At 55.5% G+C, this 25,134-nt stretch overlaps 1 protein-coding gene across 6 annotated transcripts in view; it reads right to left on the bottom strand.

Annotated features, from left to right (window-relative positions):
- The window catches only part of AK8 (adenylate kinase 8), a 111,093-nt gene that overhangs the window by 54,303 nt on the left and 31,656 nt on the right, over positions 1–25,134 (bottom strand). For 5 of the 6 annotated variants that reach the window (XM_058672719.1, XM_058672715.1, XM_058672716.1 and 2 more), the window contains exons 6-10: positions 19,043–19,124; positions 18,522–18,593; positions 17,219–17,419; positions 14,359–14,490; positions 6,762–6,851 (exon numbers count right to left, since the gene is read on the bottom strand). In XM_058672719.1, the coding sequence (XP_058528702.1) occupies positions 6,762–6,851; positions 14,359–14,490; positions 17,219–17,419; positions 18,522–18,593; positions 19,043–19,124 (577 nt within the window). The remainder of the gene's footprint in view (positions 1–6,761; positions 6,852–14,358; positions 14,491–17,218; positions 17,420–18,521; positions 18,594–19,042; positions 19,125–25,134) is intronic. The other variant, XM_058672718.1, reaches the window with a different exon arrangement.

The following is a 25,134-nucleotide window of genomic DNA, read 5'->3' as shown; positions in this document are numbered from 1 at the left end:
TCTCTACTTCCTATCCAGCTCTCTGTTAATGTGCCTGGAAGGAAGAGCATGAATGACCCGACTCTTTGGGCCCCTGCGCCTATGTGGGCATCCTGGATGAAGTTCCTGGCTCCTGGCTTCAGATCAGCTCAGCTTTGTTCATTACAGGCATTTGCAGAGTGAAGCAGTAGATGGAAGATGATTGTCTTCCTTTTCTCTGTAAATCTGTCTTTCAAATAAAAACAAATCAATCTTTTTAAAATGGAAAAGAGAGGCCGGTGCCGTGGGGCAGTGCATCAGACCACTGTCTGCAGTACTGGCATTCCATAAGGGGGCCTGTTTGAGGCCAATCCATTCCAATTCTGACCCAGCTCCTTACTGATACACCTGGGAAGGCACGAGAAGACGCCCAGAATACGTGGGCCCCTGCACCCATGTGGGAGGCCTGGAAGGAATTCCTGGCTCCTGGCTTCGAACCGGCTCAGTTCCGGCTGTTGCAGCCATTTGGGAAGTGAACCAGCAGGCACACATCTTTCTCTCTCTCCCTCTCTCTATGCAGCTCTGTCTTTGAGATAAACAAACCTTTTGAAAAATAAACAACGAAAAACAAGAAGATGGATGGGGACACAGACCACTGCCAAGCAGTGTTCCAATGTGCTTCACAGAATGGATCCCAGCGCTGGGCACCAGCGCCACGCCCAGCTGTCACTCGGCTTAGCCAGGCCGCCCATGTATGCCCCCTCTCCCTCCCTCCCTCCCTCCCTCCCTCCCTCCCTCTCTCCCCCACTCCCCTCTCTCTCACTCTCTGGGACTGAAAAAGACTCTTACCTATTTTCCATAAGGAAATCTTTGTAGCGGTCCCAGCGGAAAAGTCAAAAGTTGGACTTGAAAAAAGGAGCTACTTCAAAAGCATTGTCAGGCTGGGGTGAGGCTTTCTTTAAGAGGCATAAATTACAGGGGGCATCCATTCATCAACCCCTGGGCCACCTTACAGTGGGGGCTTGGCGCAGGAAAGGGGTAGTGCCCCAGGGGCACCTGGTGACGCGCTGAGGGTAGGCCATGCCAGGAAAACCCATGCCGAATAAAAGATGAAATTCATGTGTTTATGGCTTACTGCTTGGACTGTGTGTGTGTGTGTGTGTGTGTGCACAGAAAAATGAAAGAAAAATGTACAGGTTTTTTTTTTCTCCAATAATAAAAGGCAGTTGCACCGCGGGGCCCCTAAAGCTTGTGAAAAATTAAACTCGACGGATTCAAACTGTCCTATTTCCACTTCAAAAGGGAAGAGGCACTGAGCACTTCCCAACTTATCTTCAAACGCCCAGCACCCTAGAAAGTTTCTGGAAAAAAAAAAAAATATATATATACACACACAAAAATCTACAGCCCCGGTTCCCCTAAGCACTGTACCGGTTACTGTGCCCGCTGTCTCTCCCTCCACTAATTATACCCCTGTGAGTCTATTAATCAACTGGTAAATTATTTAGAGAGGCATGCGCCGTCTTCAGTGCCTACAAACGGCCACATGCAAAGCTCGCTGCCAGCGGGCAGGGGTCCCCCCGAGTCCCCCCTCGCAGGAACACGGCCCCCAGCTCACCGAGGCTGCGGCGCACGCCCAGCAACAAACAGCAGCCGCTTACCGCCTCAGACCGGGAGGACGGCTTTGTCTTTCAACTTGGCCACTCCGGGCTGAGTTTCTGACAAAAAGCAGGAAAACTGCTCTACTGTGCAGCCTTTCGTGTGCATTTAGCGTGGGGGAATATTAATTCCCCCTCAAAAAGGAGTCATTTCGCCTGGGCTCTGATCGCCACCCCCTCCCTACCCCCAACCTGGGGTCCGGACTCCCCCACAGCTCTGGAATCAACTCCTAACCGCCCTGGCTTGGTGGTTGGTGCTACGATGGCTGGAGTTCGACAGCGTGAGCCCTCAGCATCAGAATGGGGTGCACCTCCACGCTCCCTCTACCCCTGGCCCTGTGCTCAGCTTCTCAGCTGCCCTGGCTGCCACACCAGGGACATAGATGGACACTCCCAGAAGGAGACAGGCAACTTCCGGCTAACGACCTCCCCAAATGTGAGCACAGGTCAGGTGTGCACCCCAGGAACGCACACCAGTACCTGACCGACCTGTGGCAGGGGTGGCATCAATAGGACAGGTGAGCCGGGAGCCCCTGGTTACTGCCTGGCAGGTGCCCAAGTGTAGCAAAGGCAGGTCCTCCCTCCTGCTTCTGCAGCCACACAGGGGATGGGAAAAGTGAGAGTCTTCAAAAAAATGGTTGCCAGGGACACGCCCTGGCTGGGGTGAGGGGGAGGCTCTTGTCAGACAACCCCACCTCCTGTGGGCCTGCTGGGGCAGAGAGCGGCAGCTCACACACTCACAGCAAAGACACAGCGGCAAGGACAGGATGCGTCCTAGCACGCCCTCTTCTAACAGAGACAATTACCCACGCCAGGGTCGGGGCCAGGTCTCCCCGAGCGACCCCTACTTAGACCCAGCAGTCTGGGGACCCAGGGTCCACCTTGTGGGGAGGCCTGCCTGCCAGCAGCAGCCGCTGGAGCTCCGCATTGGCGGCGATGCCGGGCACGCTCTTCTGGCTGGGGTGTGTGTCGGATCACATCAGGTGGCAGCCTGCCAGGAGGCCTGGGTACTGTGCTGAGCGCAGGCTGGGACAGGGCCATTCCCGGGACAAAGGCAGACAGCAACAGTCCAGGGGAGGCTCTAGGCCTCCGGACTTGAGACAGTACTTCTCCCTGCAGCGTGGAGCTGGCCGCACTGGTCTCGCACCAAGGCACAAGGTGACAGGAGTTTCCTGGCACCCTCGGCTGCATGACTTAGGTGCAACCCTGAGAGTGGGCCCCAGCTTGGACACGGGCCGAGCCCGCGGGCCGGCCCTCCACCCACCACCAGCCCTGCAGTAGAGAGACTCAAGCCAGTGAAGTCGGGGCCCTGGGGTCTTGGCCCAGAAGGCGGGGCAGCGATGGGTGAAGGTCACAGTTATTAATTTTGCTGCTGACTGCAGAGGAGGACGTGTTGGCAGCACCCGTAGGGACAGGAAAGAGTGAAATGAAGCCGGCAGAGGTCACGGCTGGGACGCTGCACGGGGAGGCCTGGGGCGCAGGGAAGGTGGCTCCTGGGGGGACACGGACATCCGCATTAGGGGGCAGCAGCAAGGACTGCGATGTGACAAGGACGCCTGCTCGGCAGAAACAGAACAGCGTGTCTCTGGGCAACGCGTTCCAAGGTGAGCACAGACACAGCACAGCAGGTGGTGGCAGACCCGGTGGGGGGGGGACAGGCAACCAACGGCAGGCCTGCAGCCCAGCGTGGAGGGCCTGGGGGGGAGACCCTGTGGCGGGGGCGGGGGGCAAGGCAGGCAGGTGTCCCGGGGAGTGTGCTTGCTTGGTTGCCCTGGCCATGCCGTTCTATACTGGGGTGACCATGACAACTCAGCCTTGCCAGGGCCGCTGACCCACACGGGGCAAGTCCCTGTGTCCTCAGAAGTGTCCCCTCCTCCACATCACGGGGAAACTGAGCTCCCAGGACCTTGTGGCCAGAAATCCCAGCGTCAGGGCAGGGGCCTGCCTGCAGGCCGTGACCTCAGAACCCAGCTACGTTGGCAACCCCCACCCCAAGACTGCCAATAAACTTGGGACTCTGTCTGCTCAGTCAGAGGATCACCACTGTCCAGATCCCAAGAGTGGCGCAGGGGCAGCACAGACACTCCTCCCTCGGCATGGGGTCTCCAGCTCGGCCCATCTCCACTTCAAACCCTGTGCTGGCCCCAGCGGGGGCAGGGGTGGCGAAGGGGGTCCCTGCCAGGCCTGGGTGCCTGCTCTGGGTGGGTCAGGCCAGCTGAAGGCTCTGGGCGCCTCTGCAGCTTCTCCCAGCCAGCTACTGAGCCCCTGCTGGTGGCAATGAATGCGAAGGCCCTCTTTGTTATCCCTAGGAGATCAGGATTAGCGAAATGACAGGATTTATTGCTTCTGTGAGGTCGGTTGTTGTGCCTTTAGTTTTATAGGAAGAACAGGAATACAGAGCTAAACAAACAAGAAGCCACACGGGTGGAGCTCGCCGGGTGCACGGCACAGGGGTCACCGCTGAAAAGGGACTCCCTGGGCTGGCAGGGGTGGTGAGGCACAGGGGTCACTGCTGAAAAGCGACTCCCTGGGCTGGCAGGGGTGGGTGAGTGGAGCGAGCCAGGCCCGAGGCTGAGCGCTCCGCTTCAAGCAGTTCTGCTCCCACCAAGCAGCTAAGGAGCTTCACAAAGACAGGGTCAAGGAGGCACAGGTGGCCTCCTAGCTGACAGTGTTTCAAGGCACAGGGGACTCTAGAAGGCCCACTCACAGTGAGACAGAGGAAGACGCCCCTGCCCTGGGACGTGGCGTGCAGAGCTGTCAGCCTCATGTGGTGACCACTGCAGCCCCGCTACCGCTGCAGCTACGGACCGCGTCGTGGCTTCAAATGGCAGACAGGCAGTGGGAAAAATGAGCCAGCCCTGCTCTGCCAGAGGCACTCGCACAGAAGTAAGACAAAAGCAGCTTGAAAAATGAGTGAGTAGCACAGGCTGTCCGCAGGAGAGAGGCCACCTGATCCCAGCTGGAGACCTCACCAGGAATCACGGTACAGCAAACAGAACCAGAGAAACTGGGACCGGTGCCGTGGTGTGTGGGTCAAGTCTCTGCTCGTCTCACTGGCAGTCCTGCGCCAGTTCGAGTCCATTCAACTCCCTACTAAAGGCCTGGGAAAGCAGTAGGGAATGGAACAAGTTCTTAGGCCCCTGAATCCGATGGGAGACCCAGAGGAAGCTCCTGGCTCCTGGCTTAGGATCAGCTAATTTTCAGCCGCTGCTGCTACTTGGGGAGTGAGCCAGTGAGTGGAAGATCTCTCTCTCCTTCTCTCTGTCACTCTACCTTTCAAATAAAAATAAATAAATCTAAAAAAAAAAAGTGAAAAATAAATTATTTGTCACCTAAGAAACTGGCTTGGGTGTGCAGAACTTGACTTCCATCTGGTCCAGCGATGGTGCCCTCCTCCAGGCCCTGTGTGCCTGAGCAACCCGCGGATGAAGCTAAGGGCTGTCAGAGGTGATGACTCCACGATGGGACCAGGAGAGGGGGCGTCGCTGAGGAAGGCGGGTGTGCCCCTGGAAGCAGCAGTAGATGCTGGGCTAAAGCCCCAGGGCCGGGGCCAGCCTTGCTGTTGGGCTTCTGGCCTCTGGAACCAAAAGGTGAAAACCAAGGGCTCTGGCGACAATGTGGGGGTACATGGAACAGCCTTCCTGCTCATGGTGGCTGGCCTGGACGTCCTCACATCCCTTCAGCTCCTCAGGGACCCCAAGGTAATCAGGGGCACTGGCTGACCCGAGCATGACCTGGGCAGCGCGTTACGGCATTACTGATGGACGACAAGGGTGCGAAACCTTTGCTACGGTGACTTTTTGTGGATGTACAGACCATCTGTGTGCTGCTCCCCAAGATGGACCCTGGCCTGTTGGGTCATGCATGCTGTGTCCGAACCCCCAGAGTGATTACGGTGGGAGTTCTGTAACCACGGTCACGGCCAGGGTGCTGGCCAGCTGCTGCTGTCACATTGTCCATTCACCAAACAGGCCTTCCATGGGGTGCCGGGGACGACCCAGCCAAGGGCACTGTGGCACCATGGCTGGGAGGTCACATGGGGTGGCACCAGGCACTCTGCCCTGGCTGCTGCTTGCCACACTGCCCCTTGTGTGCCTCCTGAGCCCACATATTAGCCTGCCCAGCAGGAATTCCTATCCACCCCTCACCACTGAGAAGCTTCCAGAAATGGGAGACAGTCATGAGCCACCCTCTGACTCACCCTGCACAGGGACCCCAGTGCCTCCCTTGAACTCCCCTGGGATTTCTGGGAAGCCAAGCTGGGACACCTCCCTGGGGAACCTGAGGCTGAGTGCTAGAATGAGCAGTATGTGCCCCAAGCTTCCTCACCAACCAACCGTGCCTAGAAAGACGGCGGGAGACGCCAGCGCATGCATCAGGAGGGGGTCCTGACAAGCACACGCGGTGTCCACTACAAGAACAAGTCCATGGATCAACACGCCTGCATGGAGGTGCTGCCGAGAAGCAGGCATGAGGGGAAGGGGAGGGTGGAAAACACAGCCTGCAGAAGAGATCTGGGCTCCACGGCAGCCCCAGGCTAGCCGCGCACACTCAGACGCCTGCTTGCTTGGCAACGGCGGGTCTATGGTGGCATCAGAACAATGCCACCGTGTCCTGGTGCGGGGCAGGCCTGGGAATGCCTCCAGGTCGGAGATCACGGAGGGGACTGCAGACTCATCCTGCTTCTGGTCTCCCTTCCAACGGGCTTGTGTCCAGACCTCCCAAGGACCGGAGGCCAGCTGCCCCCAGCAGCGGTGCAGCCGGGGGGACTTCTGGCTTCTGCCTGACGAATAACCGAGCACACGTGCTCCAGGATGGCAATGTAGCCATCCTGTAAGGGTGGGGTGCTCTTGAGAGTGTCTCCTGCCTTCAAGGCCATGAGTGAGGAAAAGCAGGCCTTCTGAGAAGCAGGGACATGGGAGGCCCTAGGGACACCCCAGGGACATCCCTGCTCCACCCTCACGGGGTGTCAGGCATGGGTGTCAGGCATCCCCAAGGAGCAGTCCCAGAGCCCCTGGCTCATGGGACAACCCCGTGTACACCTGCTGGGCTCCCCTCACCCCCTGGTTGGAGGGAGCAGGCTGAGTGCCAGGGGCTCGTGGTACCCTGGCGGCTCCTGGCGTAGCGGGGGCGGGCACTGCCTACCTGCCATCTCCTTTTCGAAGAAAGGCCGGATGAGCTCGCCAAACTTGGACTTGTCTGCCACAGCCTCTTTCAGCAGTTGCCCACAGCAGACTGAAGGAGAGGGGAACAGAGAGACACACGTTAAATTTTAAATAGGAGGAAGAATGAGGAAGAAAGAGACCGCGGCTGCTGCCTGCTGTGGGGGGAGAAGAAAGGTCACTGAAAAAAATATGAAAGGGTTTTCTGTGCGTGTGAGCGCACGCATCCGGCAAAAGTAAATATCAAAACGGAGCCGGGAAGCAAGAAAGGGGAGGAGGATGAAGAGTGAAAAGGAATGCATTTGGTGGAGAACATATTAAAAATGGACAGCGGCGCGTAAGGCACTAACAAGGGAGGGATCGCTGTCGCCAAGCCGTGGCTGCTGCAGGGCCCCGCCACGCCAGGAGCCACCACCTCGGGCCGGTTGAAGTCTCGCACCGAGGGAGGTGTTGTGATGGCATTCACGGCCACATTGGATTGCGGGGGCGGGAGCTGAAGGACGCCCATGGCTGGATGGCATGCCAGGGTCAAGGCGCTGCGGAGGGGGAGGAAGCCGAGAGGGGCAGCTGTGAGAGCATACATGTACATGAGGCGGCAGCACCTGCAGGCCGGCCCACAGCGAGCAGCAGCCTGCCCCTGGGGCTCCAGCCGGGCCATCCCCCAGCCATGGCTGGCATCTGCCGTGGCTGGCGTGGACCAGGCGGACAGGTGCTGGGCGGGTGAGTAGAGGCTGCAGAAGCCCTTGACTGTGATCCTTGTATTCTCACCAAGTGTCAGTTGTTCAACTTTGGTCTCCTTGCTTTCAGGGTTCAAAAGTTCCCACCCATAATGAAGACTCCTGCCCCCAAAAGCAACCCCCAAATGAGCTGGATCATAAGACCCAGGCCAGGACCCAAGACGCCTTCCTCAGCGGGGTGAGTCTAACACTCTATGTGCGTAACAGTGGTGATTTTATCCACACGTGGCACGGCATCCTGGGGCTCGGGAGGTTGACCTTCTCACGACAAGCGACTGCTTTTTAGATGAGGAAATGGAACTTCAAAGGCAGTGAGGTAACCTGCTGGTGGTAGAAGAACCAGAGTGGCAGGGCTGGGTCTGTGTGACATCGAACCCAGGCTTGGCTTCTGCTTCCGGCTGCGCAAAAGGAGCAGGTGTCACACTGACCTGTTCTCATGGCAACTCTACAAAACAGAACAACATGCAGACGCAGGCACTGGGCAGCAGATGGCACGGGGCTGTGAGCCTTGGACCAGCCTCCCCTGGGATGTGTGCCCATGGGCCCCTCTCCAACCACGGCTCACAAGGAGTGCAGGTGGCCCCAGCAGAGCAGAATCTCCCAAGGCCGAGGAAACACAGACCAGGAGACCAGGAGACACAGGCTCCAAGAAAGAGAGGAGGGGGCCCGGCGGCGCTGTGGCCTAGTGGCTAAAGTCCTCGCCTTGAAAGCCCCAGGATCCCATATAGGCGCCGGTTCTAATCCCAGCAGCTCCACTTCCCATCCAGCTCCCTGCTTGTGGCCTGGGAAAGCAGGACAGCCCAATGCATTGGGACACCGCACCTGCGTGGGAGACCCAGAAGAGGTTCCTGGTTCCCGGCATCAGATTGGCGCGCACTGGCCCGTTGCGGCTCACTTGGGGAGTGAATCATCGGACGGAAGATCTTCCTCTCTGTCTCTCTTCCTCTCTATATATATCTGACTTTGTAATAAAAATAAATAAATCTTAAAAAAAAATAAACAAAGAGAGGAGGGAGTGAGCTCCCAGAACCTGCATGGGCCTCCCCACACCACCCCCAGCCTTGGAGCTGCATGGGGTGAGATTCCATAGCCTGGCAGAGCAGTGGGGAGGTGGGTGGAGGGGTGGACCCTGGCCTCCCACCCCTCCCCAATTCCCTCCCCTCCAGTGAGAGATGCTGGCATCATCCCTGAGCTGCAGCTGAGAACACAGGATGACCCGCGCCATGTACCCCGCACCCTGCACCCCCCACCACGCACTCAGCATTTCTTTTTTTTTTTAAAAAAAAGATTTTTATTATTGGAAAGCCGAATATACAGAGGAGGAGGAGAAACAGAGAGGAAGATCTTCCATCTGATGATTCACTCCCCAAGTGAGCCGCAACGGGCCGGTGTGTGCTGATCCGAAGCCGGGAACCAGGAACCTCTTCTGAGTCTCCCACACGGGTGCAGGGTCCCAAAGCTTTGGGCAGTCCTCAACTGCTTTCCCAGGCCACAAGCAGGGAGCTGGATGGGAAGTGGAGCTGCCGGGATTAGAACCGGCGCCCATATGGGATCCCGGGGCGTTCAAGGTAAGGACTTTAGCCACTAGGCCACAGCGCCAGGCCCCCGCACTCAGCACTTCTCACCCCGCACCTCACACCCCTGTACCCTGCACCACACTCAGGGCACACTCGGGGGGCTTCCCTCCAGGAAGAGGGAATGCACTCTAGCCAGGCCCCCTCAAACCTCAGAGCCGGCCTCAGTGTGGTCCAAGCCGGGCCTCTGGTAAATGTGCTGCCTGTGCGAGCCCACTTCTTCCAAATTCGAAATTATTTCTTTTAACATTTTATTTATTTTGGAAGGCATGGTGACACAGAGAGAGAGAGAGAGAAAGCTTCTGTTTCCTGACTTATTCCCCAACGCCCAGGGCAGCTGAGATTAGCCCGGGCTGAACCAGGAGCCTGAAGCTCCATCTGGGTCTCCTGTATAGGCGGCAGGAGCCCACGTGCTGGGGCCATCAGCGCCCGTCGCAGGTGTACTGGCAGGAAGCTGTTTTAGGGGAAGTGGGACTGGCTCCCAGGCCATCTGGTATGAGACATGGGCAACCAGATAATGAAGATGCCTCAAAATTCTTAAAGCAGAAAAAAACCCAAACAAACAAAAACCTATAGATGCTCATGCTAACCGTGGTGCCCAGTAAAGGAAAAGCATTTGACATACAAATAAAACAAAAACAAAACCAAAAACCCAGTATGAGCCCTAGGGGCCAAAACTGTGGCCAAGTGGGTAAGCTGCCACCCACAATGCCAGCCTTTCCCTTGGGTGCTGGTTGGAGTCCTGTTGCTCCCTGCTCATGGCCTGGAAAAGCAGCAGGAGGTGGCCTAAGTGCTCGGGCCCTTACACCCACATGGGAGACCCTGAGGAAGCTCGTGGTTTTGGTGTAACCCAGCCCTGGTCACTGTGGCCATCCGGGGAGTGAGCTGTCAGCTCTTTCTCACTTTCTCTGTAGCTCAGGCTTTCAAGTAAGTAAATCCTTAAAAAAAAAAAAAAAAAAAAAAAAAAAGCGAGGCCCGGCACCATAGCCTAGTGGCTAAAGTTCTCACCTTGAATGCACTGGGATCCCATATGGGCACCGGTTCTAATCCCGGCTGCTCTACTTCCCATCCAGGTCCCTAAGCAGTAAGGACGGTGGAGTGAACCAATGGATGGAAGATCTTTCTCTCTCCTTCTCTCTGCAAATCTGACTTTCCAATAAAAACAAATAAATCTTGAAAATTTACTTTCAAATTTATATATTAAGGGCCCGGCACGATAGCATAGTGGTTAAAGTTCTCACCTTGCATGCGCTGGGATACCATATGATTGCCGGTTCTAATCCCGGTGGCCCTGCTTCCCATCCCGCTCCCTGCTTGTGGTCTGGGAAAGCAGTCGAGGACGCCCTAGGCCATGGGATCCTGCACCCATGTGGGAGACTCAGAAGAGCTCCTGGCTCCTGGCTCCTGGCTCCGGATTGGCTCAGCTCCAGCCGTTGTGGTTACTTGGGGAGTGAACCATTGGACAGAAGATCTTCCTCTCTGTCTCTCCGCTCTGTATATCTGCCTTGTCATGAAAATAAATCTTAAAAAAAAAAAAAAAACAAACAAAGCCGGGGGCAAGCTGGATGCCGTGGTGCAGTGGGTTAAGCTGCCATTTGAGTTACTCCATGCTTCCCAAAGACTACGCACAGGGGAGACCAGGATGGAGACCCTGGCTCCTGGCTTTGGCCTGGACCAGCCCTGAATGTTTCGCGCATTCAGAGTGAATCTGTGAATAGAAGCTCGCTCTCTCTCTCTCTCTGCTCTCTCTGTAACTCTTCCAAATGAATAAATCTAAGGAAACAAAGACGAGGCAACACCCTTTCAGGTCATCCCTCCCCAACACCATGGATGTCAGATGGCTTTCTGGTTTAATCTAGAACCACCTGTTCTCTGTTCAGTGGCTTTACTGTGGCAGACGTGTCCCAACAGTCTGCGGCTCCCTCCCGGCTTCCTGCCCGTGCTTGCTGAGGGAAGGCTGCCAGGCACCAGACCCCAGCGGAGAGGCCAGGGCACAAGGATCTGCGTGGCTGGAGTTTCAATCCTCAGAAGGCGGTGACTCCGGCCACCTACTGTGCATGGGGACGAAGGTGGTGGGAGCAGAGTGGGACCTCGTGTGTCAGGTGGGGCCACAGCGGGGCACAGTGACCCCCTGCTCCCCGACATTGGTTCACTTGGACACCAAGCTGTGTGTGCGCACGGCGGAGTGGACATGTCCTGAGTCAGGCTCCCAGTGCTCCACCTCTGGAAGTCCCAGATAACTGCTCCTCTACAAAGTAAACACAGCCCTGAATTTTTCTATTTGCATTTGGGGGTGGGAGGGAGATCTAGCCTCTGGCCAGGGAATTTTTTTTCTCATGATTGGTGCCCTGAAAACCATTTAAATTTTAAAAAACAAGCAAGCAAAAACCGTTGTGCATGAAAGTGACGCAAAAACAGCCCAGAGGCAGGCTGGGCCACCGGGTCCGCGCGGGCACCAGTTCTAGTCCAGCTCCCTACGGGGAGCCATGTGTCTGGGCCCCTGCACCCATGTGGGGGAGCCAGAAGATGCTCCTGGCTCCTGGTTTCAGACCTGCACAGCCCTAGCTACTGTACCCACTGAGGAATGAATCAGTAGGTGGAAGATCTCTTTTTCTCTAACTCAGCCTTTCAAATAAATAAAATAATCCTAGCACACACACAGTCGAGTCGAGGACTCCAATGCAGCCATTTCTGTGTGGAGGCTCTGCTGGGGGTTTCCGGGGCACCGCTGGCAGGATGGACTTCAACGGGCACCAGCAGAGAAGGCGTCTGCACCCACTGCTAGAAACTGAGCCTCATTCTTCTTTTACAATATTACCTATTTATTCAGAAGACAGAGTCAGAGAGGGAGAGGCAGAGATCTTCCATGGCCTGGTTTACCCCACAATGACTGGAGCTGGGCCAGGTGGAAGCCACAAAATGTTTCTGGGCTCCCCTGTGGGTGGCTGCGTCCCCAGGACTTGGGCCATCCTCCGCTGCTTTCCAAGGCACTTTAGCAAAAAACTGGATCAGAAGTGGAGCAACTGGGACTCGAACTGGCGCTCATACGGGATGCCAGCATTGCATGTGGCAGCTTAACCCACTATGCTATGTCAGCCCTGACCTGAGCCTCAGTCTTTTTTTTTTTTTTTAAGATTTATTTATTTTTATTATGAAGTCAGATATACAGAGAGGAGGAGAGACAGACAGGAAGATTTTCCATCCGATGATTCACTCCCCAAGTGAGCCGCAACGGCCAGTGCTGCACCGATCCGATGCCGGGAGCCAGGAACCTCTTCCAGGTCTCCCACGCAGGTGCAGGGTCTCAAAGCATTGAGCCATCCTCAACTGCTTTCCCAGGCCACAAGCAGGGAGCTGGATGGGAAGTGGAGCTGCCGGGATTAGAACCGGTGCCCATATGGGATCCCAGTGCGTTCAAGGTGAGGACTTTAGCTGCTAGGCCACGCCACTGGGCCCTGAGCCTCAGTCTTAACAGGTAAAATCAATGGGAGAAGGAATTTTTAAAAGATTTATTTATTTTTATTGGAAAGTCAGATTTACAGAAGGAAGGAGAGACAGAGACAAAGATCTTCCTTCCACTGGCTCACTCCCCAATTGGCCACAATAGCTGGAGCTGAGCTGATCTGAAGCCAGGAGCCAGGAACTACTTCTGGGTCTCCCATGTGGGTGCAGGATTCCAAAGCTTTGGGTCATCCATGACTGTTTCTTCAGGCCACGGGCAGGGAGCTGGGAGGGAAGTGGAGCAGCCGGGACACGGATCGGCACCCATATGAGATCCCAGCCCATGTAAGGTGAGGACTTTAACCACTAGGCTATTGCGCTGGGCCCAGGAGAAGGAATGTTTTGAATGGTTCATCTTTTAGCCGATGCTAGGAGGAGCATTTCCACCCTACTGCGCACAGGGCTTTCCGCAGCCCCACCCCCACACCGTTGCGCCTCTGTGCCCACTGTGTGACTGTAATGTTTAGGACCGTTTCCTGACCAGTCTTGGTGACTCTGGAATCTCAAGTTGGAGTAGATCTAAGTGAAAAGCATTTTTATTCACAACTTGAGCCTGGGATTTGCATATACACCAAGGGGCTTCCGATTGTTTGTGGAAACGAAATTAAAAGATGGGTTTTTTGGTGCAAGAGCTTTGGAAACCCATGCATAGGTTTTTCCAAGCTCACATTTGAACTTGCACAGCTTGGTAGAAGTTGGAATGCCCACTATGAGGCCAGGTGTTTAGCCTGGAGGCCTAGAGGCTGGCCGAGACAGACACCATGGCCCCGGCTCTGGCCGCTGGCCACAGCTGCTTGCAAACGCAGAGCCCAGCAGGCAGCGGCAGACCAAGCCCACCCACATGGGAGCCCGGGATGAAGTCCTCAGCTTTAGCCCGACAAACTCATACGAGTAAGCCTGTTCTGTTGAAAAAAAAAAAAATAAGGTGCAAAAAGCTTTTATCATGACATATGGAAATGCATGTTATTAAAAAAAAGCGCGTGGACTTCAAAACCATTTTTTGCTTCAAAATAAGCTCATGCTTTGAATCCCATTTTTCCACCAGCTTTAGGGATGTCCTCCTATCTCCCCGTAGTGTGTACCGAGCGAGTCTTAGCGTGCTACGTGTCTGCACACTCACTTCGAGGTGCAGGCCTCAGTTCCGTGGGTACCCTAGCGGAGGCTGCCCAGGCTGACAACCAGCAGGGAGGGGGACAGTGTCTGTGGCCCCCTGCGCCTCTGCACTGTGGCTCGGCTTCCGTTTCTTCTGCTTCCAGCCTTTATCTTCCTGAATGCGGGCCAGCAGCCGAGACACCTGGGACTACCCAGGGGCGGACCTGCAGCTCCTCGCCTGCTGGTGAAATATTTATGGAAACTGTGCAGGGTGAGAAGTCAATCTCTGGTTGGTTCAGAAACTGCGTTTGCCTGTCAACATGCAGACCCGGGTCTGGGAGTCGAGCAAGACCAGCCCAGGTAAACCCACAGTGGCTCCTCGGGCTGCAGGAGCCGGCGGGGCGCTAGGGGCCAAGGGGCCACAGGCTTGATGACACAAGGGGCACACAGAACCCGCCCCAGCGCTAGGGAATGCCGAGGCAACTGGCTCACGGGGGTGTGTGTGTGTGATACTTTCTCCAGGAGCAAAACATCGTCCCCCCTGCGAGGAGGGACTGAGCGCACATTACGAAGGGCAGGCAGCACAGCAGTGTTCAAACCCCCTTGCCGCCCCACCCCTGGCCCGCAGGGAGAGAGCTTGGGGGGGCAGAAGGCAGGGCGGTGTGCGCGCACTCACTGTTGGCGAGGCCGTACTTCTGGGCCAGGAGGGCGGCCTGCAGGCTCTTCCCGCTGCCCACGGGCCCGCACAGCAGCACCCTGGGGGTGAACGGGGCGTTGGATCGATGGTGGGTCTGGACGTAGGTCAGAGCTGGAAAGACAAGATGTGAGGGTCAGAAGCCCGGGGCACAGAAGGAACAGAGGCCAGCGCCTCCTACACGGGCTCTGCTGAAGGGCAGTCATTATTTCTGTCTCTGACAGCACCACAGGAACTCTGAGTCTTCAACAAGCCAAGCGGCTGAGGGTGAAGCTGCAGGGGAAGGAATGGGGGGTCAGGCCCAGGGCACCAGGGTGGGCAGGCAGCAGGAACAGTGAGATCCCGGAGGCTACTTCCTGCGTGCTGGGACCCACAGTGTAGGCAGCCGCGCTCCTGTGCAGGGTGGCTGGGCCGGGAGCAGGTACTGCTGGGGGGGAGGTTTCTAAGTCCCTAACCTGAAGGTGGGGGATCAGGCTGGTCTCCCAGGAGAGGTACATGCTGGTGTCCTGCCGGGTGCACCCCTGCATCCGGCAGTGGCCTTGATACATGTCTCTAGCTGAGAGGCACCCCTCACCAGCCCCAGGGGAGCGGGTGGTGGAGGAGTGTGTGCAGCCATGCTCCAGTGAGTCTTGTGGGTCACCAGAGCTTGTAGGGAACCAGGGGCTCCTTGGCATTTGATGGTCAGAAGTGGGAGACACAGGTGAGCATCTCCCAGCATGAGGGGACCCGCGCCATGGCAGGTACCGGATGCTGCTAAGCCACTGAACATCAAACCCAGCCACTTCCCCGCTGAGCCAGGCATGGGCCAGGCCTCCCAGCTTCCTGCCGACCTGCCCCGCCCATGTCTTCCAGGCTGAAGGCACGCTCCCCTAGGACGGTCCAGAGGCATGGGGCATGTTTCTCAACCGGGGCGACCCCAGTGTTTGGGTCCAGGTGGTTCATTTGTTTGTGAGTGTCAAGAAGCACCCCTGGTCATCCCACTGGTTGCCAGTGGCATGGCAGGTCCTCTGGCTGTGACAACCAAAAACTCTCTTCAGACTGGGCCAGAGGTCAGCCCAGGAGCTAACTTGTTCCTAACAAGAAGCTCCGGGATAGGTCCAGAGTTGCAAACTGTCAGAACTCTGGAATCGCCAATGGATTCTCCAGTGCGACGGATGGTTAGACTACAGTTGCTCTTCAGGAAAACTCAAAGACCCAGAATGGTTGCATAGTAGGCTAAGTTTCTGCTTGTGGTGTTGGTCTCCCATATGGGCAGCGGTTCAAGTCCCAGCTGCTCCATTTTCCACCCAGCTTCCTGCTTGTGACCTGGAAAAGCAGTGGAGGACAGCTGAAGTATTTGGGCTCCTGCACCCATGTGGGAGACCCAAAAGAAGCTCCTGGCTTCAGATCAGCTCAGCTGCAGGCATTGGAGCCATTAAGAGTGAACCAGCAGGTGGAAAATCTGCCTGTTCCTCCTCCTTACTCTAATTCTGCCCTTCCAATAAAGGTAAACATTTATTTCTTTAAAAAAGGCCCATGTGAGTCGCAGTTCCTGTTGTGCTGGGCTCACCCTCATTCTCACTGCGTGTTGATCACCAAGCTAAGCATTCTTCAGGCATCATCTCCTCTCTTTGTCCCAACCACCCCGGGACGCATGTGTCCACCTGCCCCATTTTCCAGATGTGTCTATCAGGCCCCGAGACACAGCACGCTCGGCTCGGTCCTCCCCAGCCCAGCGCACCCCTGTGAGAGGAGCCCCCTGGAAGCAGAAATGGCCCAAGGAAAAGTGACTCCGTCCCTGGCCCTTGCGCGATCCGTGCATCCGAAAGCGAGCAGCACGCTTACACACGCTGCTTAATTCACAGTAAATAACTAACTTAATTAGAAGTAATGATCCCCCAGACGGCCTCCACATCCAATTATTCCTTTTAGAAATCTGCGGTTGGTGGCTGCACTGCAGAGAGATTTGATTTTTAAAAAAAAAAGAAGAAAAAGAAAAAAATACTGAGAGAATTCTGCAGCCCCATTTTCAATTTATCTCTCTGCATTATTAATTAATAATAATTAATATTCAGATACTCACATTTTTATTTACAATTCGAGGCATGAATTCTTTATGAGCGATCACATGAACTTTTAAATTTAATTAAGTGATTTGGAAGTAATTAATGCATAAATTCCGCATCACAGCGTCAGACAAATGTTGTGGATCTTCAGAACGCAGGGCTCACAGCTAAAACCTCTTCCCGGATGCCAAGCCACTGGAACATGAGTGGCCACTCTGGACTGGACCCTGCGGTGTGGGCTGCAGGTGCCCACTCGGAAGTGGACTGGGAGGCCAGGGACAGCTGGGAGCCCCTCCCCGTCAGGAGGAGGCACACGTGGGGAAGAAAGTCCCCGACATGGGCCGCTACGCCACTGTGCCGAGCGGCCGTGGACGCCGGGCAGGGGACTGCCTGGACCTCCTGGAGGGGCCTTACCACTCCCGAGCCGCGCTGCTGTCCCTGTGCAGAGGATGGGGGCTTCCCTGGTTTTCAGTTATATCTGTATATGTTTTCCTTATACATGTGTCATACATTTATATATTTCTTTATACAAAATCTTTACACATTTTCTTTTCCTTGGCCCTCAAGGTCAAGCTCTTTCCCACTGTGTCCCCTGCCTCTCCTCCCAACCCCATCACTATTAAAGTCATGGTGGGCCAAGTGTAAGCTGTCACCCAGGGTCCCTGAGAGGGACCCTCCAGGGACCCCGGCGGCCTCCCTTTGGAGCAGAGAAGGAATGGGCCACCCAAGGCTTGACTGTTGGGCCCCAGCGGCTGCCAGCTGCTGCAGTGAGGTGTCCAGAGGCTCTGGGGGCTCACCTTGGCAGAAGACGTCCACACACGGCTGGTCAGCGCTGATGGTCTTCAGGATCTTGGGGTACGATGGGAGGACCCTGATGATGCTCCTGTGGTAGTCCAGCAGCTTCTGGGCCGTCTCCACCTCTGAGATGCCCTCCGGCAGCATTAGGCGATCCTGGGTATCCGTGTCAGGGGGCCAGTCAAAGGTGGTGTGGTAAATTTCTACAGAGAGGGGATCCAGGGTAGAGTCAGCCGGCCCCGGGAGCCCACGGTGACCCCACTGCACCTGCTGGCTGCCAGTAGACCCCAAAGGCCCGGCTGACCGAGACAGGCCCAGCAGGGCCAAGAGTAGCTCTGGCTCTGGGCCTACTCTTACTAGTATTGCTACTTGAGCAGTACAACACCACTGACCAAAGTAACAGTGGCACACTACTGTAGTAACAATATTACACCCTGCAGTAGTAACAGTTCACTACTGTAGCAACCGTTCAATGTAGCAACAATAACACATTATTATAGTAACAATAACATACTACTGTAGCAGCATAGCATACTAGCAACTGTTACACACGGCTCTGGAAGCAACGCACCAGTCACAACACAGCATAACAACAAGGTAATGCTGTAGCAACAATCACACTCCTAGAATGCTCCAGCATCAATTCACTGTCACACAGTAGCAACAGTGATGATGGCAATGACCCTCGGCCCACCTGAGGCCAGCGTGTGCATGGTTCTGTCCCCCTCCCAGCAATCCTGCCACAAGACAGGTCTTGACATTTTCATTCCCAGATGAGAGAATCCAGTCAGACTGCTGAAAAGGGGCCCAGCTGGGAACGCACAAGCCCAGGTCTGTCTGCACCCCCCCCCCCCCCGGCAGAGTCCAGGAGGTCGGGACTCTCCCTGCTGAACTGCCTAGACCTCCAGACCTAGCTGGAGGGGCTGCTCCCTGCCCTGCCTCGCCCCATCCCCCTGGCAGCACCTGCCGACCCACCCTTCCAGACAAAGCTCCTGCTTTGTTCCTCTGTGCCCGAGAATAAGAGCGTGGTGGGCACACAGTTTCTCCGAAGGAGCTGGAGACACATCCTGGGTTCCTGCACATGGTCCTGCACTGGGACACAGACTCAGCACCCAGGAGTGGCAGCCCGACCCCGCATGGCCCTGCACTCACCCCCACAGGATCCCGCTTTGCCATCTACTGGAACATATCACTGGCCAGTGGTTTCCAGCTCAGTCCCTGGTGGTGTACCTGAAAGTCACCAGCCTGGCCCGTACCCCCTGCAGGTACCCTGTGAACAGTACGGGGGTCAGAGGATGGCCGTACCTCCAGTTTGAGGGTCGATTCTCTTCCCCAGGTTTCTCTCGATCAGGACCATGTCCGGAGCACTCAGCACAACTGGGCAAAAAGCAGCAAGGCCAGGCGGGCTGGGCTGTTGGACATCACAACAAGTGCCCAGCTTCTCCCTGTGTATCCCCGGAAGCAGGGTCATCCCTGGACCAAAGTCAATCCCAGGGTGTGCATGGCCCGAGCATCCCCACAGCCAGTGGCCTTCACCACCCTAAACAGCACCAGGGAGACCAGCCTTGTACACGCACGCTTTCATCAATGAGTCGCACGCTTTGCGGAAGGGGATGTCACCAATGTGGGGGAGGGGCTTGGCACAAGGAACCACCAGGGCAAAATCAAAACTGCATATTCAGCTTTGCGAGGAATATAGTGGCACTTGTCATCTTGGAGAGTGCCTGGACTGAGGGTGGGCCTGCAGAAGTGCCACCCCATCCAACCTGGGGCTGCAGCTGCGGTGGGAACCCCCATCCCCCAACCCCGTTGGGGGAGTCACTCACTGACATGTCGGGGAGCAATGCCCAGCGTCTGGATCATCAGAGCCTGCTCGCGTGACTCCGGAATGCCGTCCAGGATCCAGCCCTGGCAGAGCAGGGGAGAGGTGCTCAGGGTTAGGGTTACTAAATTTCATCCTTAAAAAAACACAACAATTGGGCCCAGCGAGATAGCATAGTGGTGAAAGTTCTCGCCTTGCACACCCAGGATCCCATATGGGCGCCGGTTCTAATTCCAGCGGCCCTGCTTCCCATCCAGCTCCCTGCCTGTGACCTGGGGAAGCAGTTGAGGACGGCCCAAAGCTTTGGGACCCTGCGCCCGCGTGGGAGACCTGGAAGAGCTCCTGGCTCCTGACTTCGGATTGGCTTAGCTCAGGCCCTTGTGGTCACTTGGGGAGTGAACCATTGGATGGATCTCCTTTTCTGTCTCTCCTCTCTGTATATCTGCCTTTCCAATAAAAATAAATAAATCTTAAAAAAAAAAAAAACCCACACAACTGAAAAAAAAAAAAAAGACTGGAACCTTTAAGACAAGAAGGAACCAAGGTCTCCGGGGGCCACGTCATGTTCTGTGGCAACTACCGTCAGGTTGGTCAGCCCCTCCCACACCCCACGCTTCCGGTGACATCATAACATACACATCTTACATCTGGACTTCTCCCATCAAACATCAGGCTTATCAGACGTGTCTTTTCCCACGTCTGTGGCTGGGGAACATCTGACTGCATCCGTGTGCCACTTAGCCACGTTCCACGACTACTGGCAAATTTCCACTGCCATAAACCACACATCGGCTCTTTCCACATGTCAGGTTGCTCCCTAAATACAGTTTCTAAGATCTGGGATTCCTGGTGCTCGGAGTCATTGGGATTCAAACACTTAGGAACATCACCCCTGGGGTAGGGCTTCCGCTGTGGAACTACTCCAGGGCAGGGCTGAAGCCCCCGCGGCATCAGCGCCTCGGCACAGCCAGAACACTGGTTTAGAAGGTGTACTGGGATTAGCTCTTTCAGTATTTAAAACACTGACTTCATTTAATTTGAAAGGTAGAGATGAAGACAGAGATCTGCTGGTCCGCTCCCCAGGGCTGGGCCAGACGGAAGCCAGGAGCTGCGCAGGAGCGGGAAGGCTGCTGCCTTCCAGGTGTGTGCCAGCAGGGAGCGGGGACTGGGAGCAGCGCCGCGCTCCAGTGGGACACAGACAGAACCACTGCACAGACACCCAACTTGCCATGGACTCTAAATCCAAAGTGACAGTAACAGGGGGTCACTGTACACTGCGTGGAAATTACACCCCCAAAAAAGCTGAGCTGACAGCACAGACCCTGATGTGTCCCTTGTCGGACAGCAGGCGCGGGCAGAGTGTCTCGCAGGGGCCCGGGGAGGCGGGAGATGCGCCACACACCACCGTTTGTGATCTGTGACCAGGAGCACTTCCCTGGGCTACAGGACGCTCCTCTCCGGGAGGTTCCATGGCTGCCCGGCATCACGCGAAGCCACTTGCGAGAATATAACTCACTCTGCTTCGTTGCTCATGCACGTCTGATTCCAGGTTCCCCCGAGTATTACAAGAAAACACTGAACATTCATTTTGATGCATGTTGGATACCCTCAAGACTGACTGCTAAAAGGTGATACCTTCTTTTGAGGTTTTTGGTAACATTTTGTGCCAGCACTCTGAGGACTGCCTGAATCCCACAGCCCAGCACTGCCCTTGGTCTCCGAGCACGCAGAGCATGTATCTGGGCAATGCTCTGCCCAGGCCTCCTGTAATTGAGCTTTGTGATTAGTGAGGTCCAATCCGTCCCGTCTCTGTGGGCCATGTGAATGTGCCGTCTCCAGGGATCTGCTCACGCCATCTAGCCACGGTCCCTCCGGGACTGCACCCTTCCACCTACCTACAGGCACTCTTTACATATTAAGAACATGCTAGCACTCTCTAGCATTTCATTTCTGCTTTTACCATAGCAGACTGGAAGGGGGTCAAATCCATGACTGCTTTCCTCTTGGGATTCTTTGAATTTTGGTTATAAATTGTGTCATCTCACATTTTTTTAAAATAAAGATATTTATTTGAAGGAAGAATGGGAAAGAGAGAGGGAGAGAGAAACTTCCATCTGCTGGCTTACTCCCCAGATGTGTGCAATGGCCAGGGCTTGGCTGGTCCAAAGTTGGAAGCTTCCGTGTGTGTGGAACGGACTCACGGACTTGGACTGTCATTGGGGCATCAGCAAGAAGCTGGAGGACAAGTGCACAGTAACTGGGACTTGAACCAAGCACTTCTGACATGGCATGTAGGCAAAGCAGCCAATTAGTGTTCCATGCCACCCTCCCAGTCAAGCTTCACTTTTTACACTTATATAGTGGAAAGAGCACATCCCACTGTGTGAACAGAGTGTGTGTGTGTGTGTGTGTGTGTGTGTGTGTGTGGAGGCTACCGGCTTGTCCATCTCTTGATTACTTACCAATCGTCCCAACCCTATTTCCAAAACCACCCAGCCCTCCCTTCCCTCGTCTCTTCCACGTCACAGCTTAAATGTTGGAATGATGTCGCCTGGGGCTCATCCTTTCCACAAGCCGCTGAATTATTTTTAACTATTTAAACTAGGACTGTTTGATGGTTTCTTGTTAGACCCAATAGGATACATACACTCCTCTTCCTTTTGCTTCTCAAAACTTTTCCTACCTGGCAAGCAAAAGTTACTTTGTCAAGCTCCTAAATTGAAATCCTCCATGAATTTTGGAACATGCCGATTCATCAAGAGGATCTGACATTGTTAGAGTAGCAAGTTCATGACCTCACCTTCCCTTCCGCCTGGATTGTTTGCTGTGTCCCTCGGCCGTTTTTGCATCATGCAATTTCTAAGGTCGAGTCTCATGAGTACAGTTAAGACACACACACACACACACACACACACACACACAGAGTGTAATGCTTTAGATGTGACCCAGCCACTCTGTGAAGCCAGATGTGGAAGCCTAGCACAAAGTCAGGCTGCTGGCACAGCGGGTCAGGCTGCACCTCAGGCTGCCAGCGCTGGCTCCCTGAAGACCTTCCCCTCCCGCAGAGCCTTCCCATTCAGTCGTCACGAGAACCCAGAGTGTTTGGGAGCCACTGCATGGACCCAGACACGCGAACTCAGACTCGGGGTCACTCACTACCCAGACCCACCCTGGTGGGTAGAACACGGGCGCTCAAGGGATGAGGATGACACATTTCTTTCTTTAAAAACAGAGCCTAACAAAAAGCGCACATTTCTTCAGTATTAAAATATTTAGGTCCCTACAGCTTCCACCAACAGTCAAAAAACAAGCCAGGCTAAACAAATTTACAGCATAAAAATCAGGCAGGATTCATTAATTTATTAAATTATACGGGAAAGCCAGCCATGGAATCTCTGGTCTCTACAACTAATGAAGCAGACACGGAAGCTGCCAACAGCCTTTGGCTCCCTCCAGCCCTCGTTACAGGCAGCCCAGTGCTGTTCAGCACCCCGGAAGGTGGCGCATGGGGTGTGGGAGCACACCCCACTCACAGCTCCAGAAATCCCACCAACAGCTGCTGGACTCTGGCTAAATTCATTGCCTCCCCCTTTTTTCTTTTTGCTGATTTGGAGGGATGAGTGACGGAGCGCAGACTGCCTCCCCGGGCCTGTGGACTGGTGATTCTGTGCCGAGTTCCCTTTGAAGCCGGGAGAAGGCTGCAACTCCGACTTGGCTCAGCTCTGAGAGGAGACCTTTGGCTTTAATATTGCATTATGGAGCAGTCATTATCATCTCGCCCGTAAATCTGCAGCTGATAGCAGCATGTGGTCCAACGCTTTTACAACTATTCAGGGGAACAACTTGCACTGACTTCTTGCTGGAGAAAGTGGGACTTCCAATTACGCCGGAAAAGTGCAGCAAAATGAGGAACATTCCCACTAATTGGCCTGGCCCCACACGTGTGTGCTTCTGGCGCGGGTGTGAGATTTTGAGAGGAGAGGCTGGGGTGCCCGGAGTGAGCCCCAGGCCACCTGCTCTGATGGTGCTCTTTTTCACTTGGGGCAGGGGTGGCACAACACCTCCCCTCTCCAAACCCAAAAAACAGGTTCCCCCACGAACCACTGGCAAAGTTCCACGCTCTGCAGCAAGGCAGCCATGCAGACATCAGCCCTGCACAGGTCCTGGCTGATCTACCTGGACGGATCAACGTATGGAACAAGGCTCTGCGGGGTCCCAGGGTATCCGCAAGGTGGATCTTGGTTCCACAGCCCTCGCTACAAATCCCAGAGGTGCAGGTGGTCAGTCAACAGCATGTGGCCTCTGCGGGGGAGGGACACTGGGACACACACTGCCGCCCTGCGGGGCACGGGTTGGAGAGTCCGAAGTCTGGGAGTGGCTGGACATGGGGGCATCCGTCACTCGCTAATTAGAATACATTATCCGCCTCCCTGACACTTCAGTGAGATGCCTCTCCCACTCTGGGGCTGCCACGTTCTTCCGAGCAGGTTAATTGATATTCTGATGCCTCGGCTCGCCGTACCCCCGCGGCTTGGTTCTGTTTTATCACACATCAAAAAGGCCGTATGCTCAGGGCACGCCAGGCACCAGCGTGGAGCCAGGGGTCTGCGCAGCTGTGAGGGGTAAGGGATCACACGGGGGACAAGCACTGAGCAGATGTCACAGATGAAAAAAAAGTGGGGGGAGGAGGGAGGAAAGGCAGCCAGCCAGCCCAGGGAGCCCGGCAGAGCGCGGCTGCCGCGGTCCGGGCCATCCTGCTTTGTGTGAACATGGGCCTCCCTGGCCCTCGCCACTGCTATGAAAGTGCAATTAGTGAACGCGCGTGGGGACCACTGCTGCCCTCTGGGCTTCTGCCTTTTTGATGCGCTGTCCTTTGCTTCCTCCTCTGTCCTCCGCAGGCCTGAGCACGGGCACTTCCTGGGTCAGCACAGTCCCCCAAGCCTAACATGCACACACACCTGGTCCCAGTCTGGCGTCTGGCTCCTGGCTCCGAGGCCCTCTTTGGAGCTGCAGGTGGGGCAGGTTCCTTTCAGGCCCAAGGAGGGATGTGACACCCAAGCTTTGCATTCGGTTGACCAGATGCACTTGGCTTGGCGTCTGAACTAGAGCAGGCACTGGCCCAAGATCAGCCCACTGTCGTCACCTTATGAAATATTCTGTGGTTCACAGCACATAAGATGGAGAGAGAGAGAAAAAAATATTACAAAGAGAGATTTTTGAGTGGGCAGGAGACGCATCTTGTAAAGGTCAGGTTTGGGAAACTGATGATGTGGTCCCAGAGCAGTCAGCGGGCATGACTTGGACGAACACACCAAGGGTGACCTCAACCTGCCCAGCGCTGGTTACTTCGGGGCAGGAAAACCCCATCCTGGACTTAGACCACCCCTTCTGCATGACTGGCAAGGATTTGTGTTTCAAAGTTTCATCTCAAACAGTGTGCAACACCTGGCATTCCACATCCAGCGAGTGCGACTCGCGGGTGGCCTCCCTGTGCCCAGCGTCCAATTCTCTGGCTCTTCTTGCCAGCCCTGCCACAGGGCAGTTCATGTCCCCTGGTTTTGCGTGGCTGGTGTCCGAGCGCAGCCTGCCAGCGCTGACTCCCGGGCCACATGGGGAAGCATGGGAGGCAGTCCCAGGACGTTCACACCAGCTCTTCCTGATCCACAGGTGAAACGCCCGTGACGTCAACATGTTCAACTCAGACAAGGCGCAGGTGAGGATGGTCGACAGCGTGTTAGTTTCCAAGGAACTAAAGAATGTTTTCTACTCAAATGCACATCCTGTGACCGTGGTGTCCCTGGATGACCCAGGCCCTGCAGCTCAGACTGGAATATGCTTTAGTTTAGCTCTCTGGTTCAGCATGGGGGACCCTGCCTGAACAGGAGACACCCAGAGTGTCTAACAGCCAGGGTTCCCCTGGCCAACCCCGCTGGGTGGCGCGTGCTGTAGAGCACCTCTCATGGTGGGGGAAGCCTGTGGCTGACTCACGGCCAGTCCCATGCAGTCCCCTGCCTTGCCCTATCCCTGCACGGTAGCAGCAAGGGAGCAGTTCACTCCCAGCGGACGGGGTGATCACAGGAGGGCTAGACAGCCAGC

The sequence above is a fragment of the Ochotona princeps genome, chromosome 14, assembly GCF_030435755.1.
Source record: "Ochotona princeps isolate mOchPri1 chromosome 14, mOchPri1.hap1, whole genome shotgun sequence".
Classification (NCBI taxonomy): Eukaryota; Metazoa; Chordata; class Mammalia; order Lagomorpha; family Ochotonidae; genus Ochotona; species Ochotona princeps.
The sequence above is the reverse complement of the archived record's forward strand: the minus strand, read 5'-3'. Positions and strand labels throughout refer to the sequence as shown.